Source organism: Coturnix japonica, chromosome 26, assembly GCF_054131305.1.
Source record: "Coturnix japonica strain WE chromosome 26, WE-NBRP24, whole genome shotgun sequence".
Taxonomy (NCBI): Eukaryota; Metazoa; Chordata; class Aves; order Galliformes; family Phasianidae; genus Coturnix; species Coturnix japonica.
In genome coordinates, this window is record NC_140688.1 from 3,335,019 (window position 1) to 3,355,709 (window position 20,691).

At 51.1% G+C, this 20,691-nt stretch overlaps 1 protein-coding gene across 1 annotated transcript; it reads left to right on the forward strand.

The window, feature by feature from the left end:
• Positions 1-66: 66 nt before the first annotated feature.
• LOC146756643 (uncharacterized) lies at positions 67-8,977 on the forward strand. Its single transcript, XM_085524088.1, has 8 exons — positions 67-2,374; positions 4,275-4,414; positions 5,437-5,505; positions 5,647-5,718; positions 5,810-5,911; positions 6,615-6,758; positions 7,283-7,424; positions 7,610-8,977. The coding sequence occupies exons 2-8, from the start codon at positions 4,402-4,404 to the stop codon at positions 7,704-7,706; spliced, it is 639 nt and encodes a 212-aa protein (XP_085380214.1). The 5' UTR covers positions 67-2,374; positions 4,275-4,401; the 3' UTR covers positions 7,707-8,977.
• Positions 8,978-20,691: the final 11,714 nt, after the last annotated feature.

Sequence of the window (20,691 nt, forward strand, 5' to 3'; positions counted from 1 at the left end):
TGGGGGTGTAAAGCTGATGGTGCAAAGGGATGCTGCAAAGTGATGGTGCACAAGTGATGGTGTACAAATGATGGTACAAAGTAGTGGTGCAAAGTGATGGTGCAAAGGTATGGTGCACAAGTGATGATGCACAACTGAAGGTGTAAAGTGATGGTGTAAAGATGATGGTGCACGAGCGGTGGTGCAAAGCTGATGGTGTACAAATGATGGTGCACAAGTGATAGTGCACTAATGATGGTGCACAGTTGGTGCCCAGCTGCTGCCTTCTGTCCCACGTTGCGCTCAGCACAGCCTGGGGATGACACAGAGTGCGTTATTAGTAATAGTAATTAGTAATTACGGCCTTAATTAACATAATCACCACCACAACTGCCCCGACACACACAGTACAATATGTGGGGGCCAACCCCATAACCCCTATAGCCCATAACCCCTTATAACCCCCATAACCCCACAACCCCAAACCCCAATAACCCCATACCCCTATAACCCCATAAATAACCCCATAACCCCATAAATAACCCCATAACCCCATAACCCACAACCCCATCACCTAATAGCCCCTATAACCCCATACCCCATTACCTGCTATCAGTCACCGCCGTCCCCGTGTCCCCGTGCTCTCGGTGCATACACAGAGCGATATGACGCCGGGGTGAGCGGGCAGAACCTCCTGGTGTGCGCGTTGTCCCGCGTGGCGCCGCACTGCGGACACACGTAGCGCCGCAGGATGGGGCACAGCACGCGGCCACGCGCGTCCTTCAGAGCGTGGCTGCTCCACACCGCGCGGGACTCCCCGTTACGGCGGCAGAACGGGCAGAACGGGGACGGGAAACGGGGGCGGGCTGATAAGGGGGGGCGGGCCGACAGGGGGCGCTGTGGTGGTGCGATAGTGGGTCGTGATAGTGAGAAGGAGGGGCTTGGTGGTGATAGGGGGGGACATGGTGATAAGGGGGGATGGGGGGATGGGGGGGGTCCTGCTGATAAGGGAGGTCCTGCTGATGCTGTGCTGAGCCGTGGTGACACCGACACACCTGGGGACACACACAGACATGGTGGAACATGGCAAATGGCGACCAGGGATGGGGACACCCCCCCCAATATGGTGACCCCAGTGGCAATGACCCCAGTTGACCCCCATTATGTTGACCCCCCATTATGGCAACCCCCCCCCCCCCCCATGACAGTGACCCCAGTAATGGTGACCCCAGGTGACCCCCCCCAATACGGTGACACCCCCATGATGGCGACCCCAGTGACACTGACCCCAGGTGACGACCCCCCGGTCACATTGCCCCCCCCTGCCGTTGCCCCCCCCCCCCATTCCCATACCTGCCGTCCCGGTTTGGTCCGCTCGGTTCTGTCCCGTCCCGGCTCGGTCCGTTCCGTTCTGTCCTGTCCCAGTTTGGTCCGTTCCGTTCGGTCCGGTCCTATGGTTCCGTTCCCGCAGCAGAGCCCTCAGCAGGGCCGGCAGCCCCATGGAGTCGCACCACGGCTCCCATATAGGGCCGTGATCCCTTATAGGGCCCTGATCCCATATAGGGCTGTGCTCCCTTATAGGGCCGTGCTCCCCTATAGGGCCATGCTCCCTTATGGGGCCGTGCTCCTCTATAGGGCCCTGATCCCATATAGGGCCCTGATTCCATATAGGGCTGTGCTCCCTTATAGGGCCATGCTTCCATAGCCGTCCATGCTCCCCTATAGGGCCGTGCTCCCGTTGCCGTCCGTGCTCCATTCCCCCCCCAGCCCTGTCCCCCACCTCCTTCATCCCCCGACCCCCCCTTTATCGCCCCCCATTGGACCCTCCTCGTCTGCCCTGTGGGGCGGCGGCGTCTGGGGCTGCTGCCGTGTGGGGTCGGTGGTGCTGCTGTGGGGTGGGGCTGGCACCGGGGGAGCGTTGGGTGGGGGGCACCTCATGGGGGCACGGGGGGGCCCGGCGGGGGCTGATGGGCCCCTTTGGGGTCCCATTGTAAGAAGTTTGTAAACGTTTGTTCATTGTGTGGGGTGTCACAGTTTGTAAACGTTTGTTCATTGTGTGGGGTGTCACAGTTTGTCAATGTTTGGGGGGATGTTGCTGGGGGTGGGGGCTGTGCGGGACCGGGGTCGAGCGGGCTGCCGGGTTTTGTAACCGCCCCTCGGCTCCCGCTTTCTCGCTTTTTTTTTCGCGGCTCCTGCCCTCCCCGCTCCTGGTTACGCCGCTCCGCCCCCACCGGCTCCGGATTGGACGAGCTCGGGACGGGGAACGAAGGCACCTGGCGACGGGGAAACTGCTCCTCAAACCCTTCACCGACGAACCTAAAATAAGGGCACAAGCAAACCGGTTAACCCCTAGTAATCTTTGTGCACGAAGGCCGAACGAAGACCCACGGGGTGGGTAAGTATAGGCCGGTGAAGCCGTTCGGTTGGGTTGGGTTCCCCGGGGCACAACGACTGAGACGTCCAATTGCGGGCGAAGCGAGTGCGGACCCGTCGGTAGTGCGGTTCCCACATCCCGCGAGGGACCGGGCCACGAAAAGGGGGAAGCGTGTGTGTGTGTGTGTGTGTGCGTGTGTGTGTGTGTGCGTGTGTGTGTGTGTGCGTGTGTGTGTGTGTGTCTGTGTGTGTGTGTGTGTGCGTGTGTGTGTGTGTGCGTGTGTGTGTGTGTGCGTGAGTGTGTGTGTGTGTGTGTGTGTGTGTGTGTGTGTGTGTGTGAAGGTGCTGCAGGAAGATGGGACAGAAGAAGAGTAAGCCTTCTGGTCCCATGGGTGGGGGAACTAGTGGTGAGGTTATAGGTATACCCTGTATTCCCCAGACAGTCCATTGGGACTCATGATTAAGAATTGGAATGATTCCCCTTCTAGGCGGGGAAAAAGTAAAGTTAAAATGATTCATTATTGTGTAGAAGTATGGGGCAATAAGGCCATAAAAGGGGAGAGTGTATGTTGGCCCCTTTTTGGCTCCTCTAAGGACTGGGTATGTCAGGCCCTTATCCTCTGTGTAAATGCTAAGGAGTCTTTTAGTTCAGAGGAAAGTGTCTGCCCACCTCTGGATAGCCTCAGAGCCGAGGAGGCATTTATATCACCTAAAAGAAAAAGGAGGGCGGGAGGAGAAGGGATTTAGAAGTCCCAGTGTCACCACCGCCCTACATAACCCCACCTGAACCCACGGCCCCGTCTGCCAGGGGGCCGGGAGCACAGACCCGACCTTCCCCTCTCTCCTTTACCCGCACTCTCCCCGCGGCCCGGTCCGCCGCCGGTCCGGTCCGCTTCCGGGTCCAGGCCGTCCTGATGGGTCGCCGGGCGGCTTGGGTCCCGTGCGGGCGGGGCGGTCCGAGCTGCTTTTATTCTCCCGAGCACAGCGGCCACCAGGCGCCGTGTTACGAAGGGAAACCCCAAAATCAGTAGCTATGAGGGTGTTACGGAGGTTCCACGTTACATTGGGGTACTCAGGCCTTAGTGGATCAGTTTGCCAATAATTCTATGTGTACAGGGGTATATAACATAGCAAAGGGGATTGTTAATGGACATATGACTTGCTGGAGGGTGAATGCAAAGAATATGAGAAAAAGAATCCCAGGAGGGCGAGAATTGGCTTATCGACCCTTCGCAAGGATCCAGTTGGACTTTACTGAACTCCCTAAAACTGGGAGATATAAATATTTATTAGTGATTGTAGACCATCTTACAAACTATGTTGAGGCATTCCCTATGGCAAGGGCTACAGCACAAACAGTAGTGAAGGTACTATTAGAAAATATAATTCCTCGATATGGAATTAGAGAAGCAATAGATTCTGACAGGGGAGCTCATTTTGTGTCAAAGGTTACACGTGACACAATGAAAATTCTAAGGATTAAATGGGAATATCATACTCCTTGGCACCCTCAGAGCTCTGGTAAAGTAGAACGAATGAATGGGGAAATTAAAAAACAACTTAGAAAATTAATGATAGGAACTAAGGCATCTTGGATAAAATGCTTGCTGTTAGCTCTGTTAAATATATGTGTGAAGCCCAGAACTGATCTGGGAATTTCACCTTTTGAAATGCTGTATGGTATGCCCTATAATCTTGAAATACCTCTTGGTCACCCCCATTTACAAGATGATCAATTAAAATCTTATACAATTAATGAGTGGGTGCAAGGAACTACAAGAAGGATCTGATTGCACAGCAGTCCCCATTGGAGATAGCAATCCATAGGATACAGCCGGGGGATGGGGTCCTAATAAAAACTTGGAAAGAAGCTACACTAACACCACAAGGGGAAGGTCCCTATGTTGTTTTATTTACTGCAGAAACATCTATTCGAACCGCAGAGAGAGGATGGACTCATGCCAGCCGTGTTAAAGGACCCATCGGTGACGAGAAGTGGGAGGTAGCTCCCGGGAGTGACGACCTGAAACTCACAATGCGACAAGCCCAATGGGTATTCCAGGTAAAGGCTTCCCCTGAAGAACACTACTGCTGCTGAGAAGAACTAAAAAAACCCCTCGTAGCTGGTTGCAACCCAGTTGACGAGTGAGGCAGAGGAGTGAACTGTGGAGAAAGATGGGCCTTAGGGGTATCCATTGGTACTTGGGGATTCTCACAGTGATCACATTTTGTATAGCAGCACAACGCCACCCACACCAAGCTTCCTTACATCCCTGTGTGACCTGGTACCTATACAGCCCAGTCTAAACCAAAAGGGTTACTATTTTTGCCTAAGCTCAAACCTAGGGAGGGGATACTGTAACCACCCAGGCTCATATTACTGTGCCTATTAGGGATGTGCAACTATTGCCTCAAATTGGGCACCTGGGGCTGGGCAGGATAAATATCTACAAGTAGGGCATGGACCCTATGGGTGCATACCTCCTAACCGAAACCCACAGTTGGGAAGATGGGCTGTGTGGGGATTAAAGACAGAAAGAGAGAGAGAAACATCTACCAGCAACAATGGATAAATGTAACGAATCCAGATAACCCAGTGTGGCTGTTAGGGAAAATATGGGGTGTAAGTGACTTGCGGAATCAAACTCTATAACACATAGATGGGTTATAAAGCAGGTATGTTTATTCCAGTGCTGGGTGCAAGGGGGATAGCTCCACCAAACTTGCACATGGACTTGTAAAATCGTGACACAGATATAGGTACATCTCATACATAGTCAATGATTTCTCGGAATTCTGATACATATTCAATAGTTGTTTAGCATGCAGACCCCCTCTTGTTCTTATCAGGGGGACGCAACTCCTCTTCTGGTATTTACAACATCTATTCTCCTCCTTGCCTGATGACTTCCGTGAGGTCTCACTCCTTATCTGCATCCTTCCTGCTCTCCCAGGCCCCCTGTTTCCCTGTGCGGAAGGGAGAGAATAGTGTTGTGAAGGAATCCCTGGCTTTAATTGCATCCTGCGACCTTGTGGCTGAAGGGATGCTCAGTAGCAGTTCCTTTGTCCTGTGTTCATTTGCAGATTTGACTAGAGGAGTTGATCCAGCTTCCTCTCTGAGATCTGGAACTGAAACTCTGTCGGATCGCGCAGGTACGTCATAGCTTTGAAATTCTTTAGAGAGCTTTTGCTGCCCGTTTCAGTGCCATTTCATGGCACAGTCCCCTGTACGCTCTGCTACTCAGTTGATGTTGTAGTGTGTGACTGAAACTTTTCATGGGTCTTTGGTTGCAGAAGTGCCCCCAGTGTGGGCCCTGCCCGGTCATCGGTTTCCTCCTGTGCTGGAGCCCAGCTGGAATCCCAGCAGTGAGTACTCTGTCTTCACTGACTTGTCTGACTCGCCGCTGATCTTCAAAACTTCATGCACATGATATTTAACTTCATACATTCTGTTAAGGTCCGGAAAGAGAAGAGGATGAATCCAAACGAGGAAAATACTCTCAGGGCTCATCCTGTCTCCTGAAGCGACTGCTGAAGGAAATGGAGAAGGCAGAGCGTGGTGGGTATACTTCAGTCTGTTCACTGTGGGACCTGGGAAGCTGAGGTGTGATATGCAGGTGTGGGCAGGCTGTAGCCTGCACAGCAGGAAGGAATGGGTCAGAGCCGTGCTGCAGCCGTGTTCCATGTATCACCTTGCAGGTGCTGTCAAGCACCAGAGCTGGTCTGCTGCCAGATGGTCTGCATCCAGCCAAGACCCAGAGGCAGCTGCTCCCCCAGCACAACCATTACTTGTCAGAGCTGCTTTGTGCAGTCGTTGGCACCCAGATGGCAGCAAGTGGCAAGCGCTGTGCTTCTGTTCATCCAAAGCCCTCCGTGCAGCTGAGCAAGTTCAAGGCAGGAGGAGCATCCCGAGCAGGGTTGGCTGCCTTTGCTAATGCTGGAAATGAGGTGGAGATGCTAATTCTGAAGGCTTGGACGGTGTGTTAGAGCTTGGATTTCAGCCTGCAGCTACCTGGCTGTGATGGGCTGGTGACAGCACAGAATGTGAGGGCCTTGCACAGGAGCTGATTCCTCAAGAGGTGTGAGGGAGTCAGCATTGTCCAATAGCTGGGAGGGCCCAAATGCCTTTGGGTAACAGAGGGGCTCACAGTGTACTTGGGGGTGGGGGGCCTGGACTTTACCTGAGCTCGGGATTGGAGAAGCTCAGTTTTTGATGAGGGCACGTGACATCCCACTCCTACTGCCCTGCTTTCTTTCTAAAGGAACGGACCAACAAAGTGAGCGGGATGCACTCCAGGAAGGTGGATATCCCACACTGCCGGTCCTGGATGCACTCCAGGAAGGTGGATATCCCACACTGCCCATCCCAGACAGAGGAATGCAGGCAGCACCAACCAGCATGCCAGGTAATTTCTGTCCCATGATCATACGGTGTCACAAACCAGAGTCACTGCGGGCCTGCAGGCTCTTGCTGCCAGCTCTTGCACACCAGGTCAGCAGCCAGACCTGAGCGTGTGAGCATAGAGCACATGTAAAAGAAGCAGGAGTGTTTCTCCCCTGGGCTGGCTCTGGCTGTGCCCTGTGCTGGCTGAAGCCTGACCTTCAGCCTGGGGGGCGTCCCACAGGAGAGCTCAGGACACGCATGCCGGGAAAAGCATGAGGGATTCTGCTCTGTAGCTCTCCCCACAGACCAAGCCCAGACCCCAGAGTACAGCCCCAGCTCTCGGCCCAGAGGAGGACACGGGTAGTGCCTGTGCAGCCTCTTCGTACCCAACGAGAGGTGGAAGCAATCCTTCTTGTCCTCCGGTGCTTCGGCACCAGAGACGGAGGCACCCACTGACAAAATGACCTCTTGGGTCCATGAAGCACACTGAGAGATTATCTGTAGCGCAGCTGAAGGTCACGTGGGACATTGTCTCATTTCTTCCAGGGATGAACACAGGCAAAAGCACAGAGGCTGCTGCTCACACATCTGTGCGGAAGCGCCGCATTCCGGTGACGGTCTCAGCGATGCTGCTGCCTGCGCTGGTGCTGGCCGTTGGTACTGTGATATGGGTGCTCAAAGACTACCTGTGAGTTGGCCTTTCCCCAGAACACCTTATTGCTGCATTTGGCAATGAAGCATTTGTGGTGCCAGGATCCTGGACGGCCAAATCAGCCGCTGGCAATACACTGCCAGGACTTAGGTTGCAAAGTCTTTCAAGTTTCCCCTTATTTCCTGTCAGTGAGTAGTGCTTTCTGAAACTCATTCTCACAGAGCGCGCAAGAGGGAAAAGAGAGCAGCAGAAGCAGCAGATGGAGCTGGGGAAGGCAACGAGACAGACTCTGACCCAGTCAAACAAGAGTCTCCGTAATAGCTCCAGTCCGTTCCATTCTGCCATTGAAGAGGCCAGAAGTCTTCAAGGTCATCTGGAAGACCTGGAGCTTGAACTCAAAGCCATGAAAGAGATCCTTGGGAACAGTCCTGAGTGCTGCCTTCTGTCAGAGGATGGCCCTGAATGTGAGAGCAGAGCTTTTGTCCTTCATCCTGCATTCTCCAGGACAGGTATCACCAGCAGTTTGAAGATTCTTAGCTCGACACAGCTACATTCCTGTTGAGGGTCCTAATGAGGACCCAGAAAACGAGCTTCCTCTGACTGCCGGACAATGCGTAATGTCTTTGGAGATGTGGGTGAGAATGGCTGGTTTCAGGGAGAGCTGACAGATGGCACAAGAGGACTGGTCCCTTCCAATTTGGTTGCGGAGCTTTCAGATGATGAACTGGATACACCTGGAGATCCTGTCAGAATTCCTGCATTGCTCCATCTGCAAGACTACCATTGCTCCACTCAATGGAACAACTCGATGTTGAGCAGAATGTGGTTGAGCTCCTTCGGGAACTCTCTGAGGCGACTGACAGCGGAACTGCATAGCTTTATTGTATATGAAAAACAACCAAACAACTGTCCCCTCCCTCTCCCTTCCCCTCGCACCCCCCTACCCTCCCCCCAAAAAAAAGACAAAAAACCCCCCAAAAAACCCTAAAAAAACAACAAAAAACAACCCACCCTCAATAAAACAAAAAACCAAAACCAATTAAAATCTCAACGCTGTTCTTTTTCTGGGATACACTGAGGTGACGCTTCTTCTAGCTTAGACTTTGCAATGAGTTTGTGTCACGGAGTTCTCTCTAGAGCTCACTCGGTGACAGCGGGAACAAACCCAGGGAGAGAAGGAACAAAGAACCTCCCCTCTCTAACAGCGCGGTGCGGGGGCAATAAAGAACTGGGGGGGGGGTTGGCACTCACCTCTCATCGGGGTACCATCCCGTTCTCTGCCATCCACGATGTTGTGGGAAGCTGTGGAGGAACTGCTCAAATGTATTCTCTCTAAGACAGGGGAGCAGGTATCTCCTAAATGCATATCCGAGCTGGTAAAATGGGCTCATATGAATGGACACCTTCAGGAGGTGGCACTGATGTTCACTGTAGCCGAATGTCGAGAAATAGTCGACCATATGTGGGACTTTGTTATCTCCAAAAATAAGGAATACAAAATAAATACACTGAAGAATATGCAAGCCGAGCGGCAGATTGCTGCTGCTGTGGTACAAGCTCTATCCGGACCTAGTGCTCAGTCAAGGTCAGAACTTGACTCCCTGTTACCAGGAGTTTTGTACTCCGTTTGCTCAACAGCCTCACAAGTCAGGGCTGCCGCAGAAGCCTCGAATAATCCCCCGTCCTCGACCTCTTCAACGTCTCTGGCAGATCCGGTTTTGGCTGGTGAGGAAGGTGCGGTGGGGGGGGCTGAGGGGTGTGCAGAGCAGCAAGAAGCTCCTGAGAGTGAAAGCGACTCGGATAATGGTGGGAATGAGAAAGCGTTGGAGGAACATAATAAAACATTAACTGAGGAGCTGCAGGACTTAGAACTGCGTACGAAGGAGGCATCAGTCTCTTTGAGCGTTTCACCGATGTCTTTACAGCCCCTGTCTATGCGATTCCCCCCCACATGTAGCGATCCTCCACCTTTGCGTTGGTCTGGAGTCATTAGAGGCATGATATTGGAGGGACCGTGTCAAGCTGTGTTTCAGCTCGCTTGCCCGCTGATAGACGATCAGCAGGGAGCTGCTCGGTGGGAAGTGCATCATTGGAAATTGTTACTGCAGGCTGGTAAGACTGTGACTGACTATGGGAAACGATCTGAAGCTTCTAAGCAAATCATTCAATGGATTTTCACTGAGGATACTCATATGACACTAGACACTTCTAATCTTGTGCGGTTGTTACTAACACCACCAGAATACGTTGTTGGTCTCATCTCAAGGCAGAAAATAGCATCCAGCCTTTATAGTAACTGTGTTTGTGTGTTTCTTTCCTAGTGGAATTGCTTTGTAACTTGCGGTGTTATAAATAATATTAGTAATGGTTTGACATAGTGTGTGATTTTCTGTTACCAATGCAGTCTCAAGAATTAGAATTTTAGGCATTATCCATAGATCAAATGTGTGTTAAAGAAAGGATTTGATGTAATCAGTGCTGTAATCTATGGGAATAGCTCTTTTAGTATGTTAGTACTGCTCACTCATGATGTTATTAGCCTATTAATTAGCTTTTCTTAATTTGCAAAGACAAAACCTGGAAAGGAATCCCAGGCAAAGGGATGACCCTGTATTGTAGAATGGATACGTCTCTTACACCCAACTAATTGGGATTTTAAAAATATGACCATGCATCACTTGAGACAAAAGTGCATACTAATAGAACTAAATTTGATAGTTTATTCTGTTTTCCAGGCAGCTGTTCCACTTGGGCTCTGTATCACGCACTGGCCATGCGGATATGGTGTACAACTGGAAGAAATCCTTCAGACCCTGAATGCAGGAGAGAATCTGTGATGGGTGAGAGAGGAAAGCTGCACTTTGAAGCAGGGAAGGCCCTGCTGGCACCGCCTGTCGCAGCCACCACCAACACGGTTTGCTGTTTCTCAAGGGTCAATAAGTAATAATGCCCCTAGTGATACTCCAGCACATTTGTCCTCTAAAACTGGTTCTATCTGACATGCAACTTCATAAAGTTCAATTATCAATTATTAGCTCAAAGGCATGGTTATGAGCATCCTAAAAGCATTTGTTGCACAATAGTTAGTGGCCATTAAAAATCAATATATCAGAGTATATGAAAGTTGAAGACTTTTCCTAACTAGTGACATGTGAACACAATGGGACCCTCATGGATTTATTTCCAGGTTGCAGAAACTTAGGTTGCAGAGCAAACGAGTTTGTTCTTTTTAGTAGGTTTAACAGTAATGTTGTTATGCTGTGTTTGACTTGTCTCTTTTTTCACTTCTAGAGGATTGTCAATCGAGGTCTTGATTGAGTTATAATGGTTATGTTATTAATATAAGTAGTGTTGTTATTCTATAGGCAGTAGCTTGCTAATTAATAAAAAAGGGGGGGTCGCCGCGCTCCGACCCCGCAGAGCTCCACTCCATGCGGTACTTTGAAATAGGGATGACGGAATCCGGCCCCGAGCAGCCCTGGTTCTTTGAAGTGGGGTACGTGGATGGCGAAATCTTCGTGCACTACAACAGCTCCGGTCGGAGGTACGTGCCCCGCACGGGGACAAGTACCAGTGCTGCGTGGAGCACGCCAGCCTGCCCCAGCCCAGCCTCTACTCATGAGGTGAGTGAGGGGATGTGGGGCTGGGGGGCTCTGGGCTGCCCCTTCCCCTGCTGACAGCCCTGCCTTCCCCCAGAGCAGTCACAGTCCAGCCTGGTGCCCAACGTGGTGGGGGTGGTTGTCGCCGTTGTGGCCATTGCCATCATGGCTGGCGTTGGATTCATCATCTACAGACGCCATGCAGGTAAAAGTGGAGGGGTGTAGGAGGACAGTGGGGGCTGTGGGGGGATTTGAGGCTCCCACAGGAGCCCTCAGCCTGGCTGTGATGTGAACCTGTGCTGATGCATCTCTCTGTCTGCAGGGAAGAAGGAGAAAGGCTACAACACGGCGCCCAGTGAGTGATGAGGGCAGCGCTGTCCCCCACCTCTGCCCAGTGCCAGGGCAGCATTGGGGTCCCCGCTTTCTCCCAGGGTTCCCCTTCCTGGTGCTCAAAGCTGCTCCATGCCCCACAGCAAGAACAGGGCTGGGGCTCATGGCTGTGAGAGTCCTTCCTTGTTTTCTGGCTCCAAGCTTGCTTCCTGAGGTGTTTCTTGTGAGAAGACTCTCAATGATTTATTGAAGTGGCAAGTAATGGGTGCTACCGTGTGACAATCAATATCACTTTTTGGGTATCTGAATATTTGAAAGCACCTTCCTTCAGAGCTGTTTGCCTCCAGAAGAGTGCTCAGGACTGTTTATGAGCGGAAGATCTGGCCCGGGACTAAATAGCTCCAGTTTGGTGTGGGAAATCTGGGTAATGAAGCCATCGTGCCCTGTGAAAAACAGGATGCGGATGGGTATCCCTGCTCCCTCTTATCTGCTGGCAAGGCTCAGAAGATGGGAACAAAGGAATTTCTGCTAAGATCCCAGAGCCAGAAGCTTCCATTCCAAGGAGTGCTGACTCAACTACTTTGGATTCGAGCTGTCACTCCAAAGAGAGCTGACTTGACCACTTTGGACATATAAATAAGTTGGTGCTACCATTGGAAATTGTCATCGTGGTCACCATTAACAGAACAACGCCTGACGACCCACCACGACTGAAGACCAATGACTGAACTACAAACCTCGATGGATCCATGGTGGTGAATATCTCCCTCTTGCTTCCTACAGAGACTCCTTGCTTCTATTTCATATTTTTACTGCATTCCCTTCCCCATCACCCTACACCATAATAGCGTCCGTCCTCCCCTTCCCCATCTCCCTGATAAAGTCTTGTAATAAACTGGTCGGACCAATGTTTGAACCGTTGTTTCTTAATCCCGCACCAGGTATACGCATATCAAAGAACCTTGCCTCCCTCCTACAAACTGGGCTGAGACAATGGCTCTTCTTACCTTACAGGCCAGGAAGGTGGAACCAGCAACTCGAGCACAGCTGCGGTGTGGGGCTGGGGGTTGGAAGGGGTCCCTGTGCTCCTTGTGCTCCTTGTGGTGCTGCACCAGGGCTGGGCTGGGACTCTGCAGGGAGCTGAGGGCTGGGATGTGAACGTGGCCCTATGGGACACCATCTCTTCTTCTTCACACAGGAAGTAACCAAACCGTCTGAGTGCTGTGCTTCAGCCTGCAAGGGGCCAACTGGCCACACGAGCATTTGGGGTCGGTGATGAACACAGCCCCATCCCCTCTACCTCTCACATCTCCCTCTGCTACCTATGCTGTTATGCTTTTCCTGTGCTGCTTCTTGTGAAATAAAGTGTTGGGCTGTTCTGTGCTCAGCCTGCGGCGCATTCTGCTCTGTGCCGTGCTTGGTTTTGGGGTGGATGAGGGGACCTCCCCTCATCCCTCCTCCCCCCACCCCACACTCTTTGCCCATTGCTCCATTTCACACTGCTGCTCTCCTCCTCCCCTTTGCACTCCCTGTGCTATCTGCACCGCTTTGGCATGAAGACATGACTGGAAAGTTCATCTAGTATTGGGCTGAGCTGTGCTTCCCCCCCATAACCCACAGTGCTGCCACAGCCACATTCTGAGGGCAGACACCCAGCTTCCATAACCAACCATGCACTGAGGCTGAGCTGCCCACACCCCACATCCCAACCTGCTCCTCTACAAAACATCTCCACTTTATTCCATACCAATCCCAGAGCATCCCACTCTTCCCATCCTGCAGCGGGGAGCGGAGACAGCCACAGCTCCCCATGTCCCATTGCATCCCACTCCAGCTGCCCTGTGGTCCTCAGTGCTGCAGCAGCCGGCTGTAGGGTTGTCTCGCTTCAATTTAGGAGTGAGGCAAAGGTTCTTTTGATATGTTATGCCCGGGTGAGATTAAGAAGAAGAACATTCAAATGTTGATCCGTTTATTGGAAATACATTCCAGTTTATTGGAAATAATAGACAGTTGATTCCAGTTTATTGGAAATAATAGACAGTTGAGGAGATGGGGAAGGGAGAGGGACAAATGCCAAAATTAGGGTGATGGGGAAGGGAAAGTAGGCGATAGAAAAAGGTAGAAAAGAGCAAGAATTACGTTAAAGCGGGGAATAGTCACCTCCTGAATGCAGCTGCGTCCCATAGCACGTTGTTAACGTTGGTCCGGGGCAAAATAAGCGTAGGGGAGAGCAGCAGCGAAGTAGCAGGCCACAGATCGATGAAAAGCAGAGAAGATGGTCAGAATAGCGAGGTCTCAGGAAGTGGAGTCTTGGGCAGCGAGGTCCCTCAGAGCAGAGTCTCGAGCAGCAATCCCAGAAGAGATAATAGGCAGCAGTAGGACAACGGTGGAGGAATCTGAGGTCAGATACCTAGATGCCCACAAAGGTTCTTCAGCATGCAGGCATCTTCTTCAGCATGCAGGCGCTCGCATAGAGAGGCATCTGATGACAGAAAACATCCTTGTTTCCATAGTGAGGCATCTGGTGTCAAAAAACCTCAAATTTGGGGTTTGTCCGTGCCCTTTTTATCCTTCTTTCCAGCCTTCGAGACATTTCGGGACCGCTCAGGTCAGAGTCCTGTGATTTCCTCAGAGTTGTCAATCTTCCTTGAGATGGGCCAACATGGAAGACCACTTGAGGGACATTAGTCCTCAGAGATGGCCATCTTCCTTGAGATAGGCCAACACAAAAGACCACTTAAGGGCCATTAATCAGTATCTTATCTCCCTTTGGTAGCTCCCCGACTTGTCCATCTCCTAAACAAAGGGATTTCTCGAACCTTGGTTCCTGTGTGTCTCAGTCCTGGAACCTTGGTCAGGACTTGCATGAACTTGTCCATTTCAGCAAACTTTGAGACAGTAATGTAAAAAGCATGGCCTCTTACAAGGGTCCATTGCGGGTCCTCAGTTCGGTGGGTGTCCCCATCTCAGCCATCGTGTCATGCTCCAGCACCACAACATGGTCTGCCTTCTCCAGCATCTGGGGTTGATGGCTGATGAGCAGCATTGACTGGTCCCCCCTGTTGGGTATTGGGTAGGTTTGTGGCGTGGCATTAAGCTGGTACATTCGGTGTTACACGCTGTGTGTGAGTCCCGTCTGTTCCCATGTGCGGAGGCACGGTACTTTCACACAGCAGCCTTGATTTGTCGCCGGATCGGGAGGCGACAGCCTTCATGTCAGAAATGTGGACAAATGCTTCTGTTGTCTGAACCGTCTCTTGGCCCTCAGCACAATGATGCGCTGCCTTTCCAACCCTTCACAGCACTGCTAGGTGCCAAGTGCTGTGCTTTAAGTCTGTTGTACGATGAGTGGCAGCAGAGACTTTCCAAGTGAAATGCTTCATGCTGTAGATAAACAACAACAACAAATACAGCTGGGTTAATGTGGTCGTCTTCCTGTGGCATATTAGTTGAAGCAAAAAAGAAAATCCCCATCCCTTCTTGCTGGTGCTCTTGGCCACCCCCAGGAAGGGCTGAAAAGCTCTTCCAGGTCCTTTCCTTTCAGCCTTTGCTGCAGAGGGTCCCCACAGATTCCATTCCAAGATCTCCCTAAGCCTCCCTGTTTCCTACAGCTGTAGGCACTGATCCTAAAACAGCTGGGCTCTGTTTCCAGCCTGTGGGACCACAGGAGTTCCTCACACCATCTTCTGCAAAGCCAGAGCTGCCCACAGTCCCCCACAGCCACTCTTCCCACTACATACGTCAGGGTGCGGATGCAGTGCGCTGAGTCCCAGATGTCCCCGTACTTTGATGTACGACGTTGACACGGTGAACACCAACCCCGTGTGGCTGCAGTACTTGATGGAAACAACATTATTTGGCTGACCCTTGAGGGAAGCAATTTCCTGACCCGTCACCAAGTTCCACATCTTACAGCTCCGGTCTGTAGGAAGAAGAACGTGCCTGAGAGAGTTGGGCTGGGGAGTTCCTCCGTGGCGTGGAGGCACCGACTCCTTCCCAAGCGCTGCCTCCCACCACCCACAGCTCCTCTCCAGGGCAATGGAGCCAGCCTGCTCCAGCACCTGGACATCAGAAGGCAGGGACAGGGGAGCAGCCCAGAAGGAGCCATCCCTGCCATGCACCCCAATTCCCCACGCCAGCCTGGGGAGATCTATGAGAATAGCGCATAAAAAGCCAGCAGCCCCCACACCTGTTCTGTCCAACATATACCTTTTTAGGCAGTGAAAAGCAGTTCATCGGTGGCATCCAGGCAGAGCACAGGCTTGGTGTGTCCTTCTGCCACAGAGACGCACTGCAGTGGGGCTGTCCGGGCATTCTTGGTGCCACCCACTGGATTAATGATGACCCCTGCATGGGAAAGAAAGAAGGTGGGGTAGGTATGTGGAAAGGCACAGCACTGTAAGGTCCTACAGGCATGGGAAAGCACGAGCTGCCTCACCCCCAAGCATCTTCCACTTCCTGGTAGGGCAATGGGCCCCTCCATCTGAACTCAGGCATATCTGAGCAATCATCTTCATGTTAAACCTTGGCATCTCCCCACTAGCAGCCCCTGCCTAACGGCTCTGCCCAGGTGACACAGACTGTGAGACATGATGCTCACGGCCTCTGCTCTGAGCCAGGAAACTCAGCTCATTGGACCTCAGCTCAGTTGAGGACAAACTGCACTTTCTCCATCCTGAAGCTCTGCCAGGAACGCTTCATTAGACCAATTTCATGGCAGTTCCTTCAAGCTGCCAGCCAGCCCATTGGCAAAGTTTGGAAACGGAGCTGTACTCCTTTTAAAACCAAAAGGATGACAGGGGGCAGCACTGGCATTTGCACCCAGCACCCTGTGCCTGATGCTGGCTCAGAGGATCCATCCTCACCAAACCTTCTTCCAAGGGATGCCCTGCAGGCACCTCATCCCTCCGGCCACAGCATCTGCCAATCACTTCCACATCAGAGTGTTCAGAACACTGAGGTCCAGCAGCCCCACTGCTGCAGTCCTGAGCTATGTGGACACCAGCAGCTCTTTCCTGCTGGCATTCCAAGTGCTGCCTGGGGCTCTGAGCTATGCTAAATCTTTTCCTATGAGTAGGCAAAACAAGGCAGGAGGCTGGAGAAGGGCAGGCCCAGGGCTGCATGAGGTCTGCATTAGTCAGGAGGGTGAAGGTAAGCTCATTAATTCGGGTTTCGAAGTCACACGCGTGCGATCTCCTTCTCAATTAGCAGCTTTGCTCACACATTCAGCAGCTCTCCTCTGACCCCTAGTGTTGCTACTGGTCTCGAAGTGACACCGAGACCAAAGGGAAATCCCGGCTCCCCAGGGTGAGATGCGATCAGAGAAAACAGCTCAAGGTGACAAAGCACACATGCGCCTGGAGCCGTGTATCCAGTGGTTGCTGAGAGCAGAGCACCCATCAGCACCAGAGGTGCTCCTAAAGGGCAATGAGAAGGTTGTCCTTGCACTGGGACAAAGTCAGGAGCACATTCAGCCCGAGGCTGAGCTCTGCACAGCAGTGACTTGGCTTCTGGGGCAGAGAGCTCTGCTCACACAGGACCCAGCACTGCAGAGATACAGCCAAGAGTGGGGAACGCCTGCACGTATTTCCCTGGAAGATGCTTGCAAGAAAAACACACTGACAGTGCCCAGTGTTGCTCACCCCAGCATTACAGTCCTGCTGGAGAGCCAGGGATGGGACAGGACATGCTGACAAGAAATGACACAGAGTGTGTGATGAGGACCTCAATTGCTTATTATGTGGATAACGTGGAGAGGTCTGGCTGACGGAGCTTCTCACTGTGTGAGTTGGTCAGCATTAGAGAAAGCCAGCATGGAGTTCTGTGAGCTTTTGCAGGGGACGAAGAGGCGCAGAAGCTGCTACCCACCCTTGGTGCTCTTAGAAAGTTAACTGAATCGGCCAAGGAGGAGCGGGAGTTATGGCTAACCTGTTTCCTGCAGGGGTGAACCCCAGAGGTTTGAGACCAAATGAGGTTTGGCAGCTGGATGTCACAGACTTCCCAGAGTTTGGGTGTTTCCGTCACTTGCATGTCACAACTGACACATGCAGTGGTTTTCTCTGGGCTGTGGCACAATCTGGACAGACCGCCATGCATTACATAAAAGCGTTGTGCATGGCCATCACTGTCATGGGTGTACCTCATGAGTTAAAGACTGACAATGACCCAGCATATAGAAATGCATGTTTTGGACGCTGGTGCACAGCTTGGGGCATTAAGCATATCTTCAGCATTCCCGGCAGCAGCACCTGCCAGGCTATTATGGAGTGTGCACATCAGACCTTGAAGGGGCGTCTTTGTGCGCTTAAAGAGGGGGGAGGGCTGGAGGGGCCTGAGCTGTGCCCACACGCTCTCCTCCTGCGTGAGAGAATCGGATGGGAGACCATCAGCTGACCGAATGGACACCAATAGGTCAGGTCCTGATCAGACCCGACGGAGGGCCATGGCTCCCAGACCCTATGCCACTCCTCGTCATGGGCAGGAAACACGTCTGTGTCGGGACCCCAAGTGGGCCCTGCTGGCTGCCGGCACGTTGGGTTAAGCCGGCACCAAATGACGAGCCATCCTGTGCACCGTGAGGATCCGAACATCTCAGCACCGGTTTTGGTCAATGTCTCCTTGGTTAATGTCTCCAGTGCAGCCAGTGATTTGACGTCAGCACTGGGCAGCGGCTGCTGGTAACGGCACATGAGACTGCGTTGATCCAAATGTTCCTGAAGGTCCGAACTGGGAATCCAGCCTTCATGCCGGACTGATAGTTCGTGAGCGGGGGAGACCTTGTTCCTGGATAATCCCCCAGTGGTGGACATTCAGAAGGATTCTGCACAGCCAATATGTTTTTGTCTTGTTATTTGGTTATGGAGTGTGACATTATAATGCACACTGGACAGAACTGGATTGCCACAAAGATTCTGTACAATAGTGTTACATTGAACTTGGAGAAGTTGTAACTCCATTGTGTACTGTGCTGTTATCTTGAACTTGAATGCACCGTTCTCTACAAGTTGACTAAGTGTTGCCATACAGCATTTCACAATTGTTAGGCAGATTGCTGTTGTGTGCTTTCAGGATTGTAGGCACTACAGCTGCATCACTTTGGTATGTATTTATGACAGCTTAATTGTTTTTAGCATATGTTTAATGTTTGAATCATTTGCGGAATAGCCTTAAATGTGTGAATCACCTTTGGAGTAACAGGGAGTACGCGGGGGAACCTTTACAGGGGCTGGAGATGATAAAGAGGGGGGAGATGTTGGGTATTGGGCAGGTGGTGCCTGCGTGCACCAGGGCTGGAGTCAGGGAGGTCACAAGTATCTGATGAGGCGGTTCTAGATTCTAGAACCCTTCCAATTGTGAGAACAGAAGTGCTGAGCTGTGTGCGTGTTCCACGGTGCAGAGTCCAGTGGCAGTTGGTGCCCGGTGTCTGTGCTGAGCAGCATTGAGGTCTTTAGGATCGTAGGAATCTGCCAGAGAGGAATCTGTTGTGAAGGTACTAAAGGTAAAAAGGCAGCATTTCTATCAGTATTATAGGAGGGAAGGAAACTTTATCCTTAACTGCTGTTTTTGTTCCCTTTGTCATGCAGTCAGTCCAGCAACTAACTTGAGAACCCGACTTCTCCTCTCTTTAGTTTAGATTTGGGAAAATTCCCTGAAAAAAAAAATTATTTTTTGGAAAATTCACTAGTGTTTGTGTGAGTAAAAGGTTCCAGCCTTTCCTTACTGACTGTAGGAAATGCTTAGCACAGAAAAGTGCAGCACTTTAATGATAGAGTTCCGAATCACTTGAATTTGATCTTCTGTCTGGCCTGGTTGTAGGTTTTACTGCATTTGATACCTTAAAAAAAAAAAGCAACCAACAAAACAAACCTAAAATACCAAAATATTTGATTTTTACATCAGAAAAGAAAAAAAACCGACCCAAACCCTTGTTGTGGCTGAGCAGAACGTGCTGCAGCTCCATGCAGTGCTGAGTTACAGTATTCAGGCACATGTGTGTGGATTTGTGTATCGATACGCACTGGCATGCTTTTGCTGTACAAGTAACAAAGACATGGGAAGGTTTTAGTGTTTTCTTCGTAGGTGAAGAAACCTTGAAGACCAGAAATTCCAACTTACAGAATTTGACATTGGCAAAGTGAGGAGGAAAATTCTTCCTACCCCATTATTCTTAATTGACGGATTCAGTGTTGGTTCAGCCTACAGGAGAAGTGAACTGCAAAGCTTTGAAGATCACTGTCTTTGCTGAGGTTGTCCAGGTGGGTGAGCTTGAAGACCTGCAGCGGTCAGACAAATGTGTTGGGGTTACTCACTGCTGTCACTCGTGGTGTTGAAGGAGGGGCTCCATTGGAGGGCTTGCAGCCGTGCAGCCCAGGGGCTCCGTGCTGAGTCAGGGTGATGTTACTAGAGTTTGACCAGTGTTGAGGAGGGCAATGTTTTGAAACAACTGCTCCTGAGAGACTGATTGAATGAAGAGAACAAAGCTGGGAAGACGGGTGGGCATTCCTCATTCTTTTCTGCTTTTTGGTGTTTTGCTTAGGGTTCCTTTTCAAAAGAAGATTTCACTGATCAAGACTGTAGAAGACTTTCAGTCCAAGGAAGCACGAGCCAGCTCTTTGAGAAGCACAGGAAGAGCTGCACAGAGATCCCCGAGACCAGAACTGCTTCTGTGCGCTCATCCAGCATGTCGATTAAAGGAAATGATTGCTATTTCTACTTCTATTCCACTTGTAAAAAGGTCTGCTTGGGTTTTTTCCTTCATTTTTTCTTTCTTTCAGTTCTGAAGTTAAGAGGAATGGGTAGAATAAGTAGAAGTATTACTGGTCTTCAGCAAACTTCATAACTAATTGCATTGTACAATAGAGCAACTCGCTAAAAATGAGCTGAAAGCATGGCCAGTTCTCAGGCTGTACTATTTCATTTTCCTCTCTTGGTTTCCATTGGGTTACAGGGAGACAACTGTCCCTTCAGGCACTGTGAAGCCGCTTTGGGCAATGAAACCATCTGCACGCTGTGGAAGGAGGGCCGCTGCTTCAGGAATGTCTGCAGGTTCAGGCACATGGAGATCAGTGTGAGTGTTGGCTCCTCAGAGTTTATCACCAAACCCACTTCTCATTTCTTTAGGTGGGCTGAATGTGCTTTTGCAGATTAGGTTCATTTGCTTTGAAATGATGATGGTTCCTACGGTTAAGAATAGGGGAGGAAGCAGAGGGAAGAGAGCTCAATGGCATTGGTATATCATAGCAGAATATTCTTGTAGTTGATACCAACAGTGTTCTATCAACAGATACTAAAGAACCACATCAATCAGACAAGCATTCTGCAAGGTGTGTTAGTTTAACCCCTTCTAAACTGGTGTCCTCACCCACAGAATGCTA

Coding starts and splice junctions, on each gene's coding strand:
- LOC146756643 (XM_085524088.1), top strand. Junction 6,759..7,282: donor AGCACCAACCAGCATGCCAG/GTAATTTCTGTC, acceptor CATTTCTTCCAG/GGATGAACACAGGCAAAAGC. Junction 7,425..7,609: donor TGGGTGCTCAAAGACTACCT/GTGAGTTGGCCT, acceptor TCATTCTCACAG/AGCGCGCAAGAGGGAAAAGA.